General features: G+C 41.4%; 3 protein-coding genes across 3 annotated transcripts; 1 reads left to right on the top strand and 2 right to left on the bottom strand.

Annotated features, from left to right (window-relative positions):
- Window positions 1-1,994: 1,994 nt before the first annotated feature.
- nrn1lb (neuritin 1-like b) lies at window positions 1,995-2,700 on the bottom strand (the record flags this gene model as incomplete). The annotated part of the gene is made up of 2 exons (XM_080771009.1): window positions 1,995-2,304; window positions 2,555-2,700. The coding sequence occupies 2 exons, from the start codon at window positions 2,698-2,700 to the stop codon at window positions 1,995-1,997; spliced, it is 456 nt and encodes a 151-aa protein (XP_080627135.1).
- Window positions 2,701-13,199: 10,499 nt separating this feature from the next.
- On the bottom strand, window positions 13,200-15,122 carry thap11 (THAP domain containing 11). Its single transcript, XM_080783828.1, has one exon. It carries the CDS (start codon window positions 14,538-14,540, stop codon window positions 13,632-13,634), a length of 909 nt encoding a protein of 302 aa, XP_080639954.1. The 5' UTR covers window positions 14,541-15,122; the 3' UTR covers window positions 13,200-13,631.
- Window positions 15,123-16,441: 1,319 nt separating this feature from the next.
- On the top strand, window positions 16,442-22,302 carry gfod2 (glucose-fructose oxidoreductase domain containing 2). The gene is made up of 3 exons (XM_080766512.1): window positions 16,442-16,517; window positions 17,883-18,227; window positions 20,590-22,302. The coding sequence occupies exons 2-3, from the start codon at window positions 17,975-17,977 to the stop codon at window positions 21,501-21,503; spliced, it is 1,167 nt and encodes a 388-aa protein (XP_080622638.1). The 5' UTR covers window positions 16,442-16,517; window positions 17,883-17,974; the 3' UTR covers window positions 21,504-22,302.
- The last annotated feature ends 2,027 nt before the right edge of the window (window positions 22,303-24,329 follow it).

The following is a 24,329-nucleotide window of genomic DNA, read 5'->3' as shown; positions in this document are numbered from 1 at the left end:
TGGTAGCAAGACATGTTGCTCATTGTCAGAAAGTATAGCTTAAAGGACCACTTTTTAACTTATCTTCATATAATTGGTCCTCACTCAGCGCCGTTTCTACGGGGGGCACTAGGGGGCACTGCCCCCCCAGATAGACTTGGTGCCCCCCCAGTCCAGAACCCTACCCCACCATTATTTTTAATGTTTTACAGGTTTAAAAATCAAGTGCCCCCCTTGGAAATATGAATGCCCCCCTGCTGATTATTCCCTGGATACGGCACTGCCCTCACTAATGTTCATGATAAAATACCACAATTATATTTCTACTCGGTCTGTCTCATAGTCCTGTGGACAGTTCAGAAACCCGTCCACATCATCATTAGGCAGATTATTAACAAGATTTTTTTAAAACATATTTAGATTTTTATTATCGTGAGAACGATTGCATTGCAACTTTTCACGAATAGTAAGCCTGCCGTTTCTATTAGCTTGAATTCACCATCGATGTCACTGGTGGACGGGTTTCTGAACTGACCACAGCCCTCCTATGAGACACATGACTAGTTTCTGAACTGCCCACAGCCCTCTATATGAGACACAGAGTAGAAAAAAATGGTAGTATTTTATCATGAACATTAGTGAGGACCTGAAAGCAGGTTAAAAAGTGGTGAAGTGGTCCTTTAACATAGTAAATACATTACCATAACAATATCAGGATAGCAACTCAAACAACCATTCTGGAAGAAAGTAGTATTCATACATTATATTATAAACTGTTGTACAACCGATACAAAGGTTTAACATGCAGACAACCCGTAATAAACTTCCATCCAGAACTCACTGGATTACAGACATATTTGAAAAAGACTACAAGGTCGAACTGTTGTATTGCTGCTGCATGTGAATAAAAAAATCACACCCATGTGAAGTGAGTGGTGGGGGGGTCCCCGGAAGTTCCAGACCCACAGGAACGCACCCAGGGTGCCGTGCCGGTACCGGCGAGCCGCCCCGCGTCCGAAACGGTAGAGAAATGACATGATGTGGGGGTCCCTGCGGGTCCCCGGAACATCCAGACCCCAGGAACTCACCCGGGGAGGGCCGGGCCGGTTCCGACGTGCCGCACCGCGTCCGAAACGGTTGAGAAATGACAGAGTTACCGTGTGGGGGTTCCTCTACTGTACCCTCTACTACTGTACTGTACTGTCACTGTACTGTACTGGCACACCCGGAATTATTATATATACAGTTAATATGTGCGTGTGTGTTTGTGTGTGTTAGGTTGTGCACAGGTGGTGAAAAACAACCATGCTGTTTTCTGCTCAGACCCAGGAAGCCAGCCACACACATAGCTCATTTAAAAGTGAGTTGTGAGCTCCCCTCATGTTTTTCACAAAATCTCTGTTTTAAATGTCTCTCATATTCATCTTGTTTCCTTAAGTCACTTGATAATGATTATAGAAATAATGATATTTTAAAAGTGCATACAGAAAGAAATGCCATCTTGAAAGCAATTCCACTCTTTAGTCTAAGCGTTCGCTCTAAGAACAAGCATCTTCATCTCCTTCCAAAAGTTATATTCCTCTTGAAACGCATGTGGTTATGATGAATTAATTAGTCAATTAATAACATTATAAATTAGTCAGTTTGTCACAAGCCTGATATCAAAGAGGATGGCAGTTGAAAGATTGACTGACTGCTAGATTTACACAAAAGTGTTTAAATTGGCAGAATAATCTTTGTTATATCAAACTGCCAACATAAATATGCATTCCAGACTATTTACCCCTTACATGGGGCAGGGACGTAAAATAAAGTATAGCTTATAGAAATAATTATATTGATATTATCCCAAAACTCATGTGGGAACAGACACCACTTTGGTCATGTAAAAACAAAAAAGCACTGGTCCAGATAGGCCTACACTGTACGTATTTACTATGTTGTTTCCCTTATTATACAGTTATTTATGACAATGACCAACTCGATTAGGAGGGAGCTTATACAGTAAGACCTGGTTAGATATGGAGCAAACCAAAAACTGCGCATACAGGGAAAAGTAACATGGTGAAAGTGGGCCTGAGATTGTACATGTGCGCTTTCAGTGTTTCTTGGTTGCTTTGGTCGGAGGTGGTGCCCGTGGGGGGGCTTTGCGTTGCGGGCACAGTGCTGGGTGGAAGGGTAGTGCGGCTGGCACACATGTCATAAAGATTTCCAGAAAACTGTGTCTTCCTTGATTCTTGTCTCAGGGATTCCCACACAGCCGTTGCATCGCCAGGACAACCAACAAGTGCTCCATTAGCACAGACATGGAATGCATTCCATGACCTGCAAAAAGAAAACACACATGAACACAAATTGCCATTGGTGTAACTGATGTGAGAGGAGAAAATGTGAATTAGGCTTATAGGTAAAGCAAATAATTTGTGAGTAGCATCAGTGTAGTGAAGAATAGCAGGTATTTGAAAGGTGTTAGCCACCTTATAAGTTATAAAGCATCTACTTACTACAACCATGAACCAGAATAGTAAGAACGAAAAGAGAATGTTGTAACATCAAGAACATCGAGAACACACACCTGCAGATTGCATCAATATCTTCTGTACTCTGGTCTTTTTGGATGTCCACTAAACTGTCCCCAAGCGTCAGCAGACACTGTGCAAAGCTCTTGTATATGGATCCACATGACTCAGGGACTGCCGCTGCAAGACTCACAGGAACCATACCTGTATTCAACAGCAAAAAGTATAATTTACTGTTTGTAAATGAGTGGAGATACTGCACAAGGAATGCAGATGCTTCCATACTGGTCTGTAGCATGTATTTTTCTGCAAATTAAACATACCGTAAAGTTATTATGAGTGATCACCTATGTTGGAATATTTATATCCACAGGGCACAAGAGATCACTGAATGGTTTGATGAGTGTTTACTTTCAAATGATGTGAATCACATGCTACTGCCACCAGATCTCAACACAGTTGGATATTGATGGGAGCTTTTGCACCAACGCTAGCCCACCACCATCATCAACGGCGTGCCGCGGGTTCGACTCCCGAGCCCGACGGCCTTTGCTGCATGTCACTTCCCATCTCTCTCCCCTTTCCTGTCTAATTACTGTACCCTATCAATAAATTGCAAAAAAACGCCCCAAAAAAGAGAATGGTGTTCCAGCCCTCCAGAAGAGATCAACATGCATTGTTATAGCCATTAAAGTTCTTAAAGGAGCACTTCACCCATTTTCAACTATAGCTTCATATAATTAATTAGTCTGTACTAATGCTCATTTATTATAAGATGGCCACAATTTACGTCTACTTATTGGTGGGCTATGGGCACTTCCGAAACCTTCCTACCAATGACATCATCAATAATGTTTAAATTATTATTAAGAGTTCATAACTTGTTTTTCAGAAAAATAATATATCAGTGATATATTAATAGATGTTATATTGATAGTTTGTTTAATGCCCTCATCAATGTCTCAGTCTCTACACAATTCATGACATGGCTCCAAATGTGCAGATAATCAAAGATTATTATTATCAAAGATATTCTTCTGTGGAGACTGCCCTGCTCATCAAGAGGAACAAGACCTCTCAGTGGAGACTACCCTGCCCATCAAGAGGAACAAGACCTCTGACATCTCCAGATGTCCTGAGTTGGGACACAGGACTGACTGTGAATGAACTTGGTGTGCACACATAGACATCAAAGGGGGCTTCAGCCCCTGCCCTTTTACCCGTCTGTAAAACAATGTAAATGCCACTCCTTTCCTTTCCATGCCATACCATACCGGAAGGCAGCATTCTGGAGAATAGCTTTTTTCCCCGAAGTCTCCTGAACTTGAACGCAGTATTTTGTGTTGAACTAATTTGTAGATCTGCTATTTTCGCTATTTTTGTCCAAAAGTGTCCTCTTATGGGATTTCAGCCCCTGCCCCTCTGACACTCTCTGCATGTCCCTGGAGACCAGTGGAAGCAGCTTGTGTCACAGATCTCGAGGGGACTCGAAGGAGGATGATGATGATGATGATGAATCCAAGATTATGCTACTGATTAATGAAAAGTAGATACGTTTACTCCTGTTTTAGCTTCTATACACAATTGAATCATTCAATCTAAATATAAATACATAATGTTATATATTTTTAAATTTAGGGCCGAGTCATACTCCTATTTTACAGCTGTTTCGGCGCTGTAGTGCCGAAATGATTTCGGCTCGTCAGAAATTTTCAGTAGCACCGAAGAGACGACTTTAGGACGGCACCCGCCCCCCCGAACCTCAAATGATGTCACATTGTAGGCTCTACAGCACCGAACCGACTTTTATTCAGCTCTAAAATAGTATTGTATGAATCGGCCCTAACACTGCTGTGTACTAAAGCTTTTTGGATCTGGCAGCGTCAGGTTAGCTGTGTACACCTGCTCCTGTGAATGCTCCAGAGTGAATGTGTGAATTTAATGATTACTTTTTTTAAGGCTTGGAACCCCCCACGTCACTTTACAGGATGACAATGAATATGAATATGAAAAATGGCCGCCATGTGAATATGGTCATTGGCAGTGTTGGCTGGCATAGTTTAAGTATTTTTATTTGATTTCCATGCCAATTTAATATTATTCCTATATATCTTATTGCTGTTATTGTCTCTCTCTCTCTCTCTCTCACACACACACACACACACACACACACACACACACACACACACACACACACACACACACACACACACACACACACACACACACACACACACACACACACACACACACACACGAACAATGATTTCATTAAGGTAAGTGCAACCCTCCTCCATGTTACCGAAAATACCTGTTTGATCATAACAGTACAGAAAAAGACAAAAGGTGCGAAAGAAGACGAAAACAATATCACATTGCACATAATATGACAGCCTGCCATATTGTATTTCAAGTATTTTCTTACATCATCATATGCAAAGAGTGCACAATAAAACAGACACAAATACAGTACACTGAGGAGCGTTAATTTAAATCTGAGAGTCATGGGTCAGTACATTTTGCAACGTATATACCAATGAAAACAACAGTAGAAAAAGGCTTCCTTACTGAGGCAAAGAGCAAGAAGAGGCATCAGCATCGTCACGGTGCCTGGTTGGGACCTCATACTCGGTCCACTCTAGTCCAGTGGAACTATGAGTCTGACCTCAGAAGAATGATGATGTGATGTTCCAACTGCCTTTAACTCCAACACTGTTGATGAACCGAAGTGAATCCTGCCATTGTTTGTAAATTCATTCATCAGACTGCAACACTACAGCCATGGCACACAGGCACGGCAACCTATGAAGATTATTAGATTAACAATGGAACTCAATGTGACACGGAGAGCACAAATCTGTTAATGCTGGGGAGGGGCACAGGGCAAGCCGTGGAGAGCGTGGGGAGGGGCGCGCACACGGGCAAGCTGTAGAAAGCGTGGGGGCATGCAGACTGACAGACCAATGACAGCCACACATCATCGCTGGATTACAGCATTTTCATTTCCGCTCTATAGCATTGCAAACGTTTGCAGACGATCATTAAACTATTATTGGCATTATAGGTATAGGCTTCTCGCTCAGTTGTTATTTCTTGATTATGTTCAAATTCATCAAACTGATTAAGCTACCTTTCTTTAATATTACTATTTACTATTGCAGTAGTTTGTCAGAATGTGCCAAATATGGAATAAACAGATGTTTCAGGAGTATTTGCCAGATGGATTGTATTCCAGAGGGGATGACAACTTTCCCACCAGGGAGTATAGAGCCAAAACCTTTGGGAATAGCAGCCCCCACACAGAGAGATCAGATCCATCCATGGCTATGTGAGGCGTTATAGTTAGAAGTTAGCATTAAATCATAAGCCTGTGTGAGTCAGGGCCACAACTCTTTTGCCAAAGAATGAGTGAGAGAGGATGATTAACAGGAACAAAATGGTCACATACAGAGTGACAGATGGGAATATGGATTGAAGAGGAGAAGGATTGAGCACAGGCCACAACTTCTGCCAACCTTCTACCTTGTTCTTCCCCTCTGCCAACTAAAAGCCCAACCTGTGAGCTATCGATATGCTAGCTCTCCCTCCTCCCCTTCTCCATCCAGATCCTGTTCTATGCCCCATCCCCAGTTGGCTCACACTGCCTGCATTAGCATAAGTACTGTTTCACATCTGTATACGGACACAGGAGGAATGAGAACTCATTGTTAAGCTGCAGCTTAGAACAACCATTAACTACAGAGTAATCTGCCTGTGAACCTACAGTACTACCTGGTATGACTCTCTCTCTCTCTCTCTCACACACCCACGCACGCACACACGCAATTCCCCCTGTGGAGATATTAGGCACCATGGCACGAATTAAATGCCTGTGATTTTAACCCCGGTAACCCACACGGGTAGGCACACTAAAGCCAAACATCAGAACCACTAGCCTAAAGGGGAATTCTTCCATGGCTGGGGGAGATATTAGGCTTTTGGTCTTCAGGCTCGAGGCTCTGAGCCACTCTGCTACATACAGTATACAGTACACGTACGCACGCACACACGTGCACACGCACCCACGCACGCACGCACGCACCATATAAAACATTGAGGCAATGATTGATGCTACAATCATCACTGAAATCTTCCAATTTGCTCACAGATGTTAAGATGGATGGCCATATAGATTTCATTTTAGCCTAACATACAAGTATATGTATCAAAGTAAACAATGGATGAATGAATGCCATGTTAGTTCATGAAACATTATAATGCAAAACGCACTGTGGTAAATGAAAGTCACATTTTTCAATCGGCATGCAACTCATTTCAAATTAGGCTCACTTATATAATAATGCCAAATGCTGCATGTTGCACTTTAATTTGTATAATGACAAATGTGGGACCATGCTCAGCTGCTGTTTTGTATAGCCTGTATAGACTACCACTCATATACTACATAAATATTGAGAAAATCAACTGTTGAGTATGCTAAAGAAGGGAAGGGCAGTATGTACACAGCAAGAGTTACACTCCAGATATGTTACTGTAAAGATATGTTAAAGACAGATATGTTAAAGACATATGTTACTGTAAAGGGATTGTATTGGGAATGGGAAAGGAACGTAGCGTTGTCTAAGTTTGATTGACAGCACTGGATTAAGGCATTATGCAACTCTGTTGGGAGTAAAAAATAAATCCAGGAGATTAGGATCAGTTAGATCCTCCCTCATTGCTCTCCATCTCATTCATCTATCCAGCCCTTTTTATGTGTTTAATAAAATGCATTATTCCTAAACGTAATTGTTAGGTGTTCAACCTATAGTTAAAGGGCAAATTTGCAGATTTTGCACCCAAACCCTACTTTATTGCAGTCAAAGACATAATAAATATGATGTGTGTTTTTTTCCCCTGTGTTTTGATATTTTTAACATGATTTTAACAACTGTGACATCATAGTACAGAATGTCAGTTCTTCCTGGACTACAATGAAGTAGTCACGGTCAGACTGGCCCCTCCAGCTGATAAATACTTAGTAGTCAAAAAATCACACCCATGTTCACATGGGTGTGAGCATGTGAACTCACTTCAGTGAGGGGCGCTAATAAGAAAAGTCTAAGTCATGTTGCTATGATGAGGTGATGTAATGGTGATCATAACAAACTCTCTTTATTGTTAATGGTATTTTGTGGTAATGTTTGTGTTAGGGACGAGATGACGTACATTCTCCTTTCATTGTCAATGGCGTTTTTAAAACAAACATTGAACTAAAAACAAACCTGTATATAGGAGGGGCTAGCACCCCTCAAAAAGAAAGAAAAATAACACATTTACACCTGAGATAAGATATGATACAAAGGTGCGTGAGCAGAGCAGCTGATGTATACTGTGCACAGGGATTAAAGCAAAACAAAATCCCAAGACTGAAAAAGATTTTTTGCAAATCTGCACTGATCTCATTAAATGACCCCTATGAAATCCTCAGGACTGAAATCCGTCCCCAGGACTGAGAAATTTAAGCCCTGTGTGCATGATAATATAAATATAATATGTTAGTTAAGGTGCTAGAAAACCTAAAAAGACAGAAAGTCAGTGCGTTGAACAGGGGATTAAGGTGCAGGTGTGTCAACCGCATAATCCACATAAAGTAGACTGACATTGGTATAATCCAGGCCCCTTGCCCGGCCGCGGTTGTTGTGTAGGGGGTTGAACAGTTTGTGACTTGGGTGGTGCTCACTGCTTGTCCTTGATGATGCGCTGGGCTTTGACTACACACCGCTTTTTGTACAGTTCCTGGAGCGCGGGGAGCTCGCCTCCTAAAATGCGCTCTGCCGATCACACTATTCTATGTGGGCTTATGTTCTCAGTACAGTTTCCATACCAGGCCGGCCCGTTACAAAGCCTGATAGAACACCTTCAACTGAGCTGTTGTAGTCAGGGCTGGTAATCTTTGCCCCCATAGCGTGCGCGCCGTGCGTGCAACATTTCCGTGTTTTTGCCTATATACAGGTTTAATGCTTATCTTTAGTTCAATGTTTGTTTTGTAAACGCCATTGACAATGAAGGGAAAATGTACGTCATAATGTGTCGTTTACGTCATATTCTCTTTATTGTTAATGACGTTTAATGTTTGTGTTGGCACCGTTTGTTTTACATCACCATTACATCACCTAATCAACATGAGTTAGACTTTATAATATATTAGCGCCCCTCACTTCACACGGGTGTGATTTTTATCATCTAGATTTAACAAAATCAATGGCCAATGAAGCACCCCAGGAGCTGTTTTCCGGGCATCAAACCTAGTTCCGCGTGGTCCTGTTTCCCTGAAGGGCCCCTGAGAGCCAAGGGCCCCTGGGCCACGGCCTCACTGACCCAATGGCTAATTTGTAGTATAGTACAGCCTAAGGATGCAGTATCCTACTCTGAACGTTGGCGGGGAGCCAGTCGCTCCTGAGCCTTTTTTTTCCTCACATATGTGGTGTGTCTCCCATTTGAGCTCCTCCTCGATGTGTACTCAGAGGAACTTGAACTTGCTGACCCTTTCCACTGCAGCACCGGCGATGAGGATCGATGTTAAGGTCAAGGTTGTTCTCCCGGCAGTGCTAGTGAGTTGATCTCTATATAGACAGACTCGTCGTCATTATTGACGATTCGACCTATCATTGCCGTGTCGTCCCCGTACTTTATGATGGTGTTGGCTGTGCAGTCATATAGGAGAGGGCTCAGCACACATCCCTGGGGTTCTCCAGTGTTGAGGGTCAGATATGATGCTGCCCATTCTCACCACCGGGTGTCAGTTTGACAGGAAGTCTTACTATCCAGTCGCACATGCTTGCGTTTGGGTGTAGCCCTATAGGTCTCGTAGCTAGTAGTTTCTGTCAACTTTTGCTGGGACAATACAATGGTGTTGAATGCTGCTAGAGTTGTAGTCCACGAACAGCATATATACATATTTGTCCTTCAGCAGCTTGTTGTCCAGTTGTCCACGTGTGAGGGGTTGCTGTGGACTGTGGAGACAATATCGTATAGTTTGTTGTTGGTAGGAATGAAAACAAAGACGCACCTCCGGAAGAGGAGGGCTGAAGGAGAGTGAACAGGCCAACATCCGGTCTCTTACACACGGATGCAGGCAGTGCCCCCAGAGCAGCAAAATTTTGTTTTACTTTATTTATTTTTTGCTGATGGGTTCCCTAATTAATGTGTATTGTGTCAAATATTAATATTGCTAGATGGTGTTTACATTATCTTCTAAAGTTATTGTGGGAGTGTCACGGTGCCCGGCCCCTTCACTGTGAAGGTTATGGTTTTTTATTATTTTAGATTATTTTATTTTTGCAATTGAATAGTTAGAAAATGGAAATTAAGAGTTTACATATAGTACATTCATAAACTTAATGATTCAGTATTTATTTCTGATCTATTTTCTCTATTATTAAAGTTATTGTAGCGGTCAATTTGTATTGTATATATATATATATCAAAAAAGAGACTGCACACTTCACCTGACGAAGCTCACGGCGAAACGCGTCATGCTAATAAATAAGTTGATGCAGTAAATTGTCCGTCTCTGTTCCCTGGAGTGTGCAGTCCTTTCCTTGGAAGGTTTTTCTCTTTTTTGATGTCTATGCCTGCTAACTAGACTTGCACCTCCTACGGGTCTTTTTGGATGTGCAGGAGTCCCTTTTTTGTCTCATATACTGTACATGACAAATTCAACCTAAGATTTCAGGCCTACTACTTGCTGAAGAAGATAATGCCTTCAATTCAGGATACCTCAAATAATCCCATATGATGAAATGTATGTGTGTAGAGTGTAGACCAGTGAGTCCACGATAGATAACCAACCATAATATAGAGAATTCCCCCTAGTGATGAGTCCCAATTCACAATGTTTAGCGTTGGTCTGTTATGCATTTATATTTGCAGAGGGTACACAGTAAAATCTACAGAGTTAACTTAAAGGCATATCAGTTTCAAACAGTTTGGGGTCATTTTATACTACTATTACTATACTACTCTACTCAGGAGTACCCCAGACAGTTTTTAGGGGAAAGAAATCATAAAAGAATTCATCTGAAAATGTGGCCTCTCATGTATATTAGGAGGGACGTACAGTATTAGCTGCTGGTACTAGCTTGCCATGTGTGTAAACACATAGCTTGCCATGTGTGTAAACACATGGCAAGCTAGTACCAGCAGCTAATACAATTATAATTAATAATGGATTTAGGTTCGCTCAGAGCCATGGGAGTGCCAAGCATAGACAGTAGTCATTAGTTAACAACAGTATTGTCAGTTGTCAGTCACATTGGCACACAGACATCTAATATTAATTTGATGAACTGCTTTGCTGCGCACACATAACTGCTGCCTGCCATGTTTTTACTCTTCTGTAATGTTTAACCAACTGGAAAACAAAGCAGTTCCATGCCCCTTTAATGATAGTATGTGACAGTGTGACTAAAGGCCTAGTCATACTCCAGTTTTAGTTAGGTAAGGTGACCATTGAAACGGTGGTTAGTAAAAACAGAGAGATGTGTTCAGGCGAGCGATGTGAGTCGCTTGACTCACTTATCGCCATGCTGTAGTTTCCCAAGCACCACAGTGGTCACCTTATCACCTAAAACTGGAGTATGAATTAACCTCGCCTCACCAGGCTTTCCACCTCGGAGGAAAGCCTGGTCTCTGTTACAAAATCGCTGTGTGAACCGGTCTGGAGTGGATGATATCGCTATACGTCATGTTGTATCGAAACTTCATTTTCCCTCAAACCGGAAGAATAACAATAAAAGCAAAAGAAAATTGTTCCGATTGATTGTTCCTGCCTGACGACTACAAAACAATACTACAACATGACGTAGCGATATCATCCGCTCCAGACAGGAGACATAAACCCGAAAAGGAATGCTGCCCAGGCTAAGTATGAATAGGCCTTGAGTCTCCACCCAAATGGCAGGGACTTCATGCTATTTCTTAGGTGCCATTCTTGGACAAAATTGCAAAGTTTTATTTTTACTTGGATAAACTGTATACATTTCAACAACATACTTGGTATCATAAACCCGAATGGATCTCTCACGAGTACCGGTACATTATCAATTGCATCTCAAACAATAACCATTGATTAAACAGGGTCATATATGTACCCTGGGTTCTAGGGATGAGACATTCTGACCCATATCGATATCCGATATAATTAATTGCTGTTATAGCCGATAACCGATATCTCATTCTGTATTAAAAAGGCATTCTGGAAAAAAGGCTTATAAACACTGAATTTGAAAAAGCAATGCTTCTTTATTCCAAAAATAGGAATGCCCCATTATTGAAATGTTGGCCCATATCCCAACACAAACAACTTGAATGTAGTATTTTTATTTAAAAATGTTCCAACTTGTTGACTCTTTTGAAAGCCTCTCCAGAAAACACTGATATAATTTGTAGTCTTCATCATGACAAAAGGCATTTTCAGGCTTTTTCAATTTATTTTTCAACATAATTATTATAAAATAAGTGCTAAAACCGACATATTTACCGATATATTGGTTTAAGGCAAATATCGACCGATACAGATATGTTGAGCGATTATTGCCCATCCGTACTGGGTTCTATGTTCCCCGTTTACGTTACGTTAGGGTTATTGTTTGTTTTGCAGATGGGATTCCCAGATTGAAGTCAAATTAACAATATATTAATAATATGTAAATCTTTCCCCCTATAAGATACAGTATATCACGAGGAAAATTTGAGAGAATATCCATTTCCATTATAGGACAGATAGAAAATAACTATACTTGACCAGCATTATGTGGGGAACAACATTCACCAAAAATAGCCAATCTACAAGCTCACAATGCATCACAACGTTGTGAGCTTGGAGAAATTAGTCTGAAAAAGATTGCACCAACTCAGGTCCATTTAAGTATAGAGTCTAAGTGGGTCAAAATGAAGTGATATTGATTAATTTCAAATAGTATCAAAGTATTATGAGGCACACTGGACTTTTGCACTTTGAGAAACGCTGGTTTAGAACTCTGAAAGTGTACAAATGGACCCGATTTCCTATCCCATTTGTACACTATGAGTTAAATTAATATTTATATATTGATTTTATTTACAGCAGGGGGGCCCCAAAAGGTAGATTGTGATCTACCAGTAGATCACAAAGGCTGTGCAGGTAGATCACATGACATGGCCCTAAAGAATATTGAATTTAAATATGAAAAAAAAAAGTTTTCAAGAGTGTTAGTGTGCACAAAATTTTAAATACAAAAACCCCAGGCCCTACCTATTCCAATTCTCCCGCTCTATTTCCCATTCCAAGTGCATTTGTCTTATGGCCTATGTAACACCAGCTCCGCAATTCCAAAGCCCCCTCGGGTACATATTTAAACTATTTTCAGCAAATTATCAAATATTTGTCGTGGGTAGATCTTGTTGAGCTGGTCATTTTGAAAGTAGCTCTCAAGTCAAAAAAGTGTGAGCACCCCTGATTTACAGTGTAGATTGGGTTCCTATGGATTTAAAATGTTTTTTTTATAGGTCCATATAGGATAATGAAAATCAAACTATAGTGGAACTTGAAATTCAAAGGGCTGAGAAACAGATATAATCAAGAACAGGCCTATGTATATTATGAGATAAATAAATTATTCAGGATGAATCAGCTATATTTCAAAATCAATTTTACTTCAAGATAATGTGTTTGGAGCAATCATTCATCACAAAGCCATGTCAAGCCAAGTTACAATATCAGAAATTATTGTAACGTTCATATCATTGCATCAAGCACTCAAGGACAGGGTTCAGGTGCAGTCATTCACCTTCTGGTTGCTAAAAAATATTTGACTGTATACAGGCACATCAATCACAGAGAGGATAAACAGGCCTGTGTTGTGAGTTATTACTATCAGCTAAGTAACTAGCCAGAAAACATGTTACATTGCCTAGTAGACGAAAAGAAGTTGCCATCTCTGCTATTGAAAATAAATTGTCGACGCTCATAAATGTATAGAAAATAGGACTAGCTCTGGTCCATAGCGTTAGAAGAACTCCTTCTAACGCTATATGGACCAGAGCTATCAGATTCCGTGGTGATAATATTATCCAGTCTGAGTCTATCATCGGCTAATTCCTCCTGTTGTGTCAGATGTTTTTCCTGTTAAGATTAACGGTTGTAAAAGCCCCCCCCGTCGCCCCGGACAGCAAACGGTCCCTCTCCCGTAGCTCTTCTTGCAGTTTGGCCTCGGTCACACGAAGCTGCCGGATGGTGGCTTTCATCTCCTTCATCTTCACCTCCATCAGCGCGATGATGTCCCTCTGCTCATTGAGCTTTCGCAGCAGTTCGGCCGACGTGGTGCCTTTGGTCAGCGAGTACGAGTGCTCCAGGGGGTTGCTGATGAGGTATTCTAGGTCTATTGCTGCCGCCGGGACTTCGCTGCTGCTTATTTCCACCAGCTGGTCAGTGGCGCTGGAGGAGGAGATCGCGGCGGAGGAGTAACGGCTTTTGACCGGGCTCGACGACGACAGGACGGGCGGGTGCAGATTCTGAGTGGTGGCACCCACGTACTCTCCGTTCTGGTCTATTTGCACGACGATCTCGGCGGTGCCCGTGGCGGCGTTGATCACCGTGGTGGTGGCAGCCTCCACCGCGGCTTCAACGTCAGCCTCGGACACGACGCTGGTGATGATGATCCCGGTGGGCACGGGACCACCAGGCATTAGAACGCCACCGACAAGCCCCGGCGCGGCGGACACCTTCTTGCCCCTGCCCCGACCCCTCCGGCTCTTCCGCTCGTTCACCCCCCGCAGCGGAAACAGGGTCGGCACGCGAATATTGTAGGTTTTTCTGCCGCCGACGAAGTGGACGCTGCAGACCCGGTGTCCCGTCGTGGGCTGGAAGGTGCTGAAGCAGCCGCTGACCCCGGCCCGGGAGATGTTCTTCAGCCAAATCTCCCTCTGGGTGCTGTCCTTAGGAAATGTGTAGAAGCGGAGCTCTCGGTCCCGGTGCGAGTTGTTGTAGCAGCCGGGAACACAGCACGTGAATCCGGGCATGATCGTTTCGGTGTTAGAACCTCTATCGCTCGTATTTTTGGCGAAGTTTTTTGTTATTTTTATTTTTATTTCGTTCTTCTTCTCCGCGTTGTTATCAAGCTCTCCGCGGCCTACAAGGCTACAAGCGGAACTACACGTCCCACAATGCTTACAACTTCCTGTTTATATTTCACCAAGATAGCTGCTCTTTTTAACGAGGCGATTTACCCCGTTTTTTACTCACTGAATACAAACTGCTGTTATTTGGGGTTATTGTGTGTTTTTATTTTACTTTGGTTTGATCCTGATTTGTCTAGTTATTCTCTAACGCCAATGGCCTAGAATTTAAACTACATCTCCCATAGTTCTGTCTGCTTAATGTGTATTTTTGTTGAGGAAGCTACCGCCACCTGTTGGTCATATCCTGAAAGAATACAAGTTCCTGTAGACTAGACACTATCCCACGTAAAGAATGTAGAATCTGTCTTGACATTTGTGCTAAAAGAAATAAAAAAAGTTATTTGTGTTCAAATTAGTTCACATAATTCCATGTGATTGAGAGGAAACAGTGTTGCGTTATGACTTCGTCGCTATTAACACGAGTAAAAGCCACCTCTGCTAACACAGTTTGGGTCAGAGTAATTTAAAAATGTTGATGCTGCCATTGGAATTTTTGTAACAAATAAATGACTTGTCTGTCTTAGATGCAACGATTAGGCTAGTCTACTTTTGGATTATTGCACAACATTGACACTTAATTTTCAACTCTTAATTTTCAACTCTTAAGCATTCTTTCTGTAGGACTACAAGGATAAACTATCAACCTTTTTGTTTTGCGTATATGTAAATGTTTAGCAAATGTAGTAGGCCTAACCACTGCCATGATAAGACACCTGTCAGACACAGAATGCACGCGTTTATTGCATTGTTTACCGTGGAAAAAAGTTGCTGGCAGCTGCTAGCTACTACCTTTTCAGTGTCAAATTCAATCCCACCACATCCACATCTCCATATTTCCAAAATGACTTACTCATTCAGAACACATTCGTAACGTAAACACAAATAAAAATCTCATTGCAAACTGAAAAATGTTCTTTATATCAGTATTGCCACTTGTTAGTCAGTAAGGGTAAAGCTTGACCATTGAATTGTCCCTTAATTATGTTTACAGACATGTTTGTTATAAAGGCACATGTCTGTTCTTAGCTTTGATCCATGGCCCTAATGCCCTTTGCTGCCGAGAGCTATGGACCAGAGCTATCTTGTTCTTTAAACTATGCACATGCCATTCAGTTGCTGCTATTTTAACTGGCTCAGTCATCTCATTACCTTTTTATTTTGGAGATGATCATGTTTTGGCCTAGCATCCATTCCTACTCGGCTCTTTCATAGACGCCCTGTGATTGGCTAAAACTGGGGGGAAGGGAGCGCTCGTTTTGCTTAAAATGTTTGTCAACTCTCAGACAGCGTGCTTGTCGACCAGACGCTCTTAATCCAGAGCGATTTACAGTAATAATAATACAAAATAATAATAACCTGAAGGCCTGGCTGCGCACCTGCCTTGTCAAATCCGTGGAATAGTCTTCGTGCATTTTCTGTAACCCTTAATATGCAGGACATTGAATCAAGAAAAACAAGCGTTCCTCTTCTCCCAGTTCTTGAAAAAAAACAAGAGGCTGCTAAACTTCGCAGTTTGGGAAGATCCGCTCAGGTTCAAGAGAGCGGATACGGAGAAGATGTGCAGTAGATACAGTAGGCGGGCTCTAGACAGGACATGAGCACTGTGCTGTAAATAGAAACATAGTTTTTGTTTATTTAGAGTATATATACTACTGATGTACTGCTGCGGAATGGAAAGCCTGACGCGAGGTTAGGTTAACGTTGAAGCATCCTACTGGCGTTACCAACGTTACGTTTCACTGGGCAGCGCCCCCTGTAGGCGGCTGACTGACTGATTACCTACCGACGTCGTGGATGACTGTTGGCTGCGAAAAATAGGTAATTTACGTTATTATTTGTTATTACACTTTACAGTCTGTTACCCCATCTTAAGCTAGACAACGCTTTGAGATGTTCTTATGTTAGGCGACTGGATAAGATACAGTTTGCTTTATTGTTGCCTATCAAATTGACGTTAGCATCGCTAGCTAACGTTACTTGAAATTAACGTTCTCTAAGAATTAACGTTGAAATAACTGACATCTTTCGTTTCCTGGCATATGGTCTTAATGAACTAACATCGGATGATGTTAGGTTTTTTTTTCATCGATTTGTCTGTCTCTGGTAGCAGCTGCTAACATTTGTATTAGCTAACGAGAACACATTCATTATTCTTCCTGATTAGTACAAAAGAGCTTTTAAATAGATGACGGTGGAAAGAAATGGCATTTATAACAAAACACAGTTAACACACCAACGTAATTAGTATGTTTTTACATGTGACAAGATCAGGCTTGAAGTCAGATTTGTGTGAACCGTTTCTCCCCATATGTTGGCCCTGAATCAGAAGGCTAATGAAATGTACATGTTTGTATTCGACAAGCTGTGTGTCTGTGTTCTTCTGTCAGTATTTCTGCATTCATTTCTTTCTTGGGTTGCCATGCCATAGCTTTTCGAATGTTTTATATCATATTTCATAATTCCTACTTTGCATGTATTTGAAATGTATGGAATATATGTCATGTGTCAATGGCACGCCAGTGACGCCACATCTATCTAGTAGCTCACATTAGGACATTTTGGGAGTACCCTGCTGATTCTTAGATGTTTGCTGATATGCTTGAACAATTGTTCAAGGTCAGGCATTTTATAGAATAACTCAGAAATGTACAGTAGTAGGGTTAAATGCCCAGACCTTTGCTGGAGTGTCAACTTAAAACTTTAAAAAGCTGCTAACCACATCTCAGGCAACAATAGCCTGTTTCCTGTTCTCTATTACTTTTCCCCCTTACAGTTGGGTGTTAGCAACCCTGCAGTAATAACAAAAACAATCTAAATTGTAATATTTAGTCAGTCTGATTACTTGACTTGACACGCCATAAGTAGCAGTCACACGCCCAAAGGTTCTCATCTGCTGTACATTAAGTTAAACAAGTAGTAATGTATGTAATTAGGTTAAAAAGTCTCAAAACGTATTCATGATTTATAATGTCAGCCAGTGAGTGGCAGCACACACTTTAAGAGCCAGAGATGTTTTTGAGTTGTGTTGGGCGTGGAACCTTTTCGGGAATGGCATGCTAAATATGTTGTTGGACAATGTCTCAGTAGCCTATCACAGATGTCTGATAAGAAGACAAACGGCTATAGGCCGCTCTAGGACTTGTTCCTCCGCTTTGTTCGTCACGCCATTGTTTACTTTTATAGGTAAAATCCCTGGACAGCGACTGAGGCAATCTGTGGCTGAAAGGATGGGCTATATGGTTCACTTCATGTGAAGTAGAGTGATTGCTGCTGCCATGTTGCCAGGAGTTGGTGTGTTCGGCACAGGGAGCACAGCCCGAGTGTTGGTGCCATTGTTGCAGGCAGAAGGTTTTGAAGTTCATGCACTCTGGGGGAGGAGTGAAGAGGAAGCTTGCTGTCTGGCGAAAGAGCTTGGAATTCCCTTTCACACCAGTCGATCAGACGATGTGCTGCTGCACCAGGACGTTGACCTTGTCTGCATCTACATTCCACCACCAATGACACGGCAGATTGCTGTCAAAGCATTAGGTAAATGTTTTGGTATCATGGCACGTACCAGCCTAGACTTAATTGGCATGAATTTAGCAAATAATTGTTAACTAGATATATAGAAGTAACCGTAGAAAATGAATTTATCCATTTTACTATTCATGCATATATTAAGAATTATGTGTAGCAGTTAACTTAGAAAATGTAGATCCTTTAATCCTTAAAGGAGAACTGACACGCCCCTCGGGAGCTAATAACTGCTATCAAACAATGCTATCATGATTCTGACGTCAGAGTGGCGAAAGCTTTCCCCAACGACTTCTATGCGGGCTCGCCGGGCTTGGTGGCCGTGGTAGCATAGCAACTTATGCTACTATTTTGGTGTCACATTTAGCTTGAATACTGGGTGAAAGTCTCATTCAAAAAATTAATTTTTCGCAACATTGTTCAGGTGAACTGTGTGTTTATGCTTGTTCATTGTAATAATCAATATCGCTATGATTATTTTATTTATCGCCGCGTCGCTCCGCATGACAACATACAGTCTAGCCCGTCTCAGATGCAGGCTGCACACACACGGACGGACGGACGTATAGTCTCTGGTCAGGTCCCCGCATTGAACTGGGCATGTGTGTACGCACACACACACACGGCTATAGTGCATGACAGCGGGGAAGAGAGCTACAGACGCCCGAGGCAGATTCCGTGCCATTGCGTGTGTGTGTGTGTGTGTGTGCGTAGACGGGCTAGACTGTATGTTGTCATGCGGAGCGACGCGGCGATAAATAAAATAATCATAGCGATATTGATTATTACAATGAACAAGCATAAACACACAGTTCACCTGAACAATGTTGCGAAAAATTAATTTTTTGAATGAGACTTTCACCCAGTATTCAAGCTAAATGTGACACCAAAATAGTAGCATAAGTTGCTATGCTGTGTGTGTACACACATGCCCAGTCCCCCGTAGAGGCTCATGATCTCGTCCGCAAGACTATGCCTCGGCATAGCGATATTTATTATTACAATGAATACAAACATAAACACACTATAGTTCACTTGAACAATGTTGTGGTAACTAACTACGGTATTACAGAGTGAGAGCGAGGGTGTACATGTCAGCCTGCGGCTGAGAGGGGAAAAGAACAGTAGTCGCGCTGCTCTCACAGCGGCCAGACAACAGCAGACCGTCCGTAGTCGCGACTGTCGCGCTGCGGGGCTGAGAGGTCTCAGAGCGGGCAGACAGGGGTGTTGGCGACCGGGGGAACATGGGACTCCAGTCCAAAATTTGCGCTTGTGCTGCAGTTCCCCTAAAAAAACCCACGCCAACCTCAATTGCATTCAAACTAAGCATTTCTGGCGAAAAAATAATTTTTTTCAATTACATTTATAGCCAATATGACGCTAAATGTACCGTCAAAAACGCTAGCCTGACCTATAGCCACTTGTTGCTAGCGCCGTAGCCCCGTTTCAAACTGTTTCAAACTGTTTTCAGTCAGACCACGTGATGTGCTGTACCACCCATATTAATTTCGGGGCATGTCAGCGGACCTTTAAGTTAATGTGAAATGAGACTATATGGTCTGTATGTGATTGATGTCTTCTTTATTCGGGGGTATAATGGTTCACAAAGATAATGGTTTTGTACTGCACCTTGGTATTTGATTTACACTCCAATACATGGGGATTGGGGAATTCTATTGCCAACTTGTTTATATTGTTTACATTGTATTATATTCCCCACTCTTTTTCTTTTTTTTATTGTGTAAGTGTCAATTTTAGAAACAACACAACCAAACAAAAAACACTCTTCCCCGTTGTTAGCATGCTGTTGTTCTCAGCATGCCGCAATGTTGGATAATGTTAGCCTAGCCCTGTGAGGCCAACTTATCTAGTGGAATTCCTGAGAGTTGACCTCACTTTCCTGTTTTATTTCCAACTTCCTGAGTTTGTCTCCACAGAGACTTGCCCATTTTTAACAACAGCTTGTCGTTCCATTTATAAAAACTGTTTATTTTTTAGGAAGCATAATTCATAATGAGCACTCAAATACTTATTTTGATTCAGACTACGGTATGTGTATTATGTGTGATGATAGTCAAAACACATATTTATCACCAGATTGATGCCAGTCTGATTGGGGTGGTTTTTTTGCCACCCTGAATGTCATGCTGACTACATCATGTAAGAGCAAAATGACTACCATGTGAATATGGTGGTCAAATAGAAGACGTGGACAAGCTGCTTAATCTTATTATTGGAAGAGAATAATTAACTCTTAAGATAGTCAGAGGACTGCACATCTGTCAATGGCCATGCTCTCGTAGGTAAATGCTACCCCCCAGTGGCACCATAGAATATTTCTATATTTGACTCTCCTTTTTCCATCTCTTTACAGGCATAGGTAAGAATGTTGTCTCTGAGAAAGCTGCAACTGCTGTGGATTCCTTCAAGATGGTGACTGCTGCCCGGTACTATCCCCAGCTGCTCAGCATTATGGGTAACACCTTGCGCTTCCTTCCAGCTTTCATTGCAATGCGACGGTTGCTGGAAGAGGGATATGTGGGTGAAGTGCAGGTGTGTGACGTCAGAGTATATGGCCCCAGTCTCCTTGACCAATCATACGATTGGACTTGTGAAGAGCTTATGGGTGGAGGTGGGTTGCACACTGTTGGCTCAGCCATCATTGACCTTTTAAGTCATCTGATTGGGGCACGAGCCCATCGTGTCCATGGCCTATTGCGGACATTTGTACAACAGAACAGGTCAATCCATGGGATACGCCGCGTCACAAGTGATGATTTCTGTTTCTTCCAAATGTTAATGGGCGGAACCGGGTCTGTGTCTGGGACTGGCTCAGGTGGCGTGTGTTGCACTGTGACACTAAACTTCAACATGCCAGGGTCATTTCTGCATGAAGTGATGGTGGTTGGATCCTTGGGGAGATTGGTTGCCAGAGGGACAGAACTATATGGACAACGCAATGGCTGTAATGGTGAAGAGCTGTTGTTGGGGGACAGTGGGTGGGTTGGACCAGAGGTCCAAGAGATGCCCTTGCCTCACATTCGGGGGCTTGGCTCCATGGTAACGGCACTGAGACATTCTTTTCAGGCACACGAGGAGCGCAGGTCATGGGCACGTGGGCCAGTTGCCGTAGCACCAACATTTGAGGATGGCTTATATGTGCAGACAGTTGTGGAGGCAGTTAAACGGTCAAGCCGTAGTGGGGAATGGGAATGTGTAGAGATTATGACTCAAGAACCAGATCCTAACCAAAACTTGTGTGAAGCTCTGCAAAGAAACAAGAATTAAATAAACTCATACACCCAGTAAAGCTTAAAGGCCTAGTAGCTAAGTACTACTTATCTCTTGACAGTTACCTTACCTACTGATCTAATTTATTTTCTAATTTATATGACCCCAGATTGTAAGTATTTTCTTTCAAATTCTATCATATTTTCAACCAGAACGATTAGTTCAGCAGCTACTCCAACTCAATTATTTTATGTGTTTTTATTAATGTCCTTGCAACTTTGATTATTTCTTTCATCTAAGGTGAATAAAACAACTTTGCTGTTATTTGCAGATATGCGCCAGCATATTTCAAAATATAGGCGCTAGAGTGCCAGCAGATATGGCAGATTTTACTACTTCCGTAGTTCTGTTCTATTCCCCCAAAACTGGGAGGCATAATCTTCCATTCTTACCTCACGCTGGTCACGCTTATATTCCAAAACGAGATGCATGCTGAAGTCAGAAATGAAGACAGAACATTGTCCTTCTGGTGAAAACCATGGAGAGCTCCCTAGATTGTTACTAGCCATTCTTTTGGAGCCATAAACGGGAAGTGTTTCGCATGCGCGAAACAGCAAGGAGTATGGTGCAGAAGGAGATTTAATTTTTTGTTTTATATCAATAAAAAAAGCCATTAAGACGTGTATACACGTCCACGGCCTCCTGCGGTTTGATTAGAAAATACGTGTATACACGTCCTTAGCAAAACCTTTATTAAAAGAACAGCTATTTGTCAAACCTAACTCTGCAATCGGAAAAGGACAAACATTAGGACTCTATGACATGTATTTTGCGTGTATTAAGTACCAGGTCTTATTCCCTAACTTGAGTAAACTAAAGACCTGGAGGCGTGATCAATGCTCTTTGGCCACTTAGAATAGCCAAATGGCATTGATCACGCCTCCAGGTCTTTAGTTTACTCAAGTTATGGAATAAGACCTGGTACTTAAGACACGCAAAATACAGCCCTATATCTCAGTAACTTTGAAAGACTGGGGGAAACTTTTCAATTTCAGTGAGGCGCCACACCTATGCAACGTAACGAAAAGCAAACATTGGCACTTCCATATTTGTTTTTCCTTTTTTGTAGTTTTTGTCTTTAGTCTTTGTTTAGCTGACTAAATTGGAGTTGTACTGGATTACTCCACCTGAGCTAATGTTGTTACTAGGTATGTATGTCATTTCAGCTTTTTTGTTTTTGAGTAAGTTAAACCGACTTTCAGTGGTTGGACCACTTACAACACTTGGACCACTTACAACACTTAATGCACATGAAAAATATGATCAAAATGTATTTCATATTCATATGTTAAAAAGTTACTCTTAATTTTGTATTTATTATTCAGATGAATGTAGCCGGCGAGATCCAGGTCCTTTATTTTTGAATAATCCATTCGAATAGTTTTTCCCAAAAAGAAAGGGAAAAAATGCAAGAGGTACTATTAACATGTTATCTTGTATTTATATATATTTGCATGAAGATTGTGGCCAATTTAGATTGCATTTATATACACTTTTATTGAATTAGAACATGGTCTGTAGTCTGTACTAGAAGGTAGCGTAAACATGTGTGACATTAATTCCACTGAATCGTATAAACTACCCTGGGGTCATTTAAAATAGAAAAGGCTATGTAAGGAATTAACAGGCAGAAAAAATAGCTTGTGTTATAGTCTTTTTTTTGGTATTAACTATTATTCCATACATTGAAAATAGCATAGATTCTCAGAACTGTTTACATCTATACTCAAAATTGATTTACAGCTTTTCATATAAAGTGTTGAAATTGTAAGAGTGGTTTACACATTGGCGTAAGCTGATATGTTTACAATAAATTTAATAGAATATTAGATGGTTAATGAAAAAGCTTAACTCACTCCTATGAGTCTGTCCTCTGGAATCTATTACTGATATGTTCTAATTCCCATACTCTCAGGCACACAAGGTGAGGCCTACTCTTGAATTGAACCCTTTGATTAAGCAGAACCACTGGATTTGATGTGCATTATATGCGAGAGTAAGTCTGGATGGATGCATCCTTGAGGGACTCGCCGACTCGGTAATGAGAGTACGAAGTGTTATTAAACAATTTCACTGTGTCTCACAGTTCTGCTGAATACATTAAATGAATATCGATGACCATTGCAAGGCATGACCCTGTACTTTAGTTCTTGGGGGATGACAGATATACTGTACAAAGCAAAATGTCTATTGGACTACACAATAAAATGCTCTGCTCTTTTAAACGGATGATTTTACCGAGTAATATCATACAGCACTGGTAGAATTAGATTTATCTGTCCTAGATCTACGAAAATGCCTTGTAAAGTAGATGCAGTCACTTAGGACTCATGGTTTGTTGCACTTTGACAGACGCAGATAAGGATACATGCTACAATGTTACACACTTACCTCACACTATCCCAATAGTGCTTTACAGAAAGGTGAGTCAGGTTTACATTTAAGTGTCTTAATGATACACATGCCTGCAGAATGTTTGATATTTTAGCTACTACTTTATCTACATCCCGACCCAAGTTTTCAGAGTCCGACTTCTTTTTGCACTGATAAAATGCCACATATTTAATAATGTGCAGTGTAATATTACTGTTTGAACCAGTCAGCTTACTGCAAATGAATAGAACATTTGTCTGCTTAAGAAAGATGTATTGTATTTATTTTTGTTTTTTTATTAATGTGGGTGAAAAGTCCCACTGTTCTATTCAGCAATTGCGTCTATTTCAGCCTGTGAAATCTTATGTTTAAGCTGTATTTTGTGTTTAGTTTTAGCATTGTTTTAACTGATAACACTTTGTGAGCACTACCTGTGATCCACTTACGTCG

The sequence above is a fragment of the Protomyctophum bolini genome (assembly GCF_963924005.1).
Source record: "Protomyctophum bolini genome assembly, chromosome: 1".
Lineage (NCBI taxonomy): Eukaryota > Metazoa > Chordata > Actinopteri > Myctophiformes > Myctophidae > Protomyctophum > Protomyctophum bolini.
The sequence above is the reverse complement of the archived record's forward strand: the minus strand, read 5'-3'. Positions and strand labels throughout refer to the sequence as shown.

Excerpts from the sequence above, each read along its gene's own strand:
- gfod2 (XM_080766512.1), top strand. The coding sequence starts at position 17,975 with ATGTTGCCAGGAGTTGGTGTGTTCGGCACAGGGAGCACAGCCCGAGTG. Across the intron at positions 18,228-20,589 it reads GATTGCTGTCAAAGCATTAG|GCATAGGTAAGAATGTTGTC; the intron begins GTAAATGTTTTG and ends ATCTCTTTACAG.
- thap11 (XM_080783828.1), bottom strand. The coding sequence starts at position 14,540 with ATGCCCGGATTCACGTGCTGTGTTCCCGGCTGCTACAACAACTCGCAC.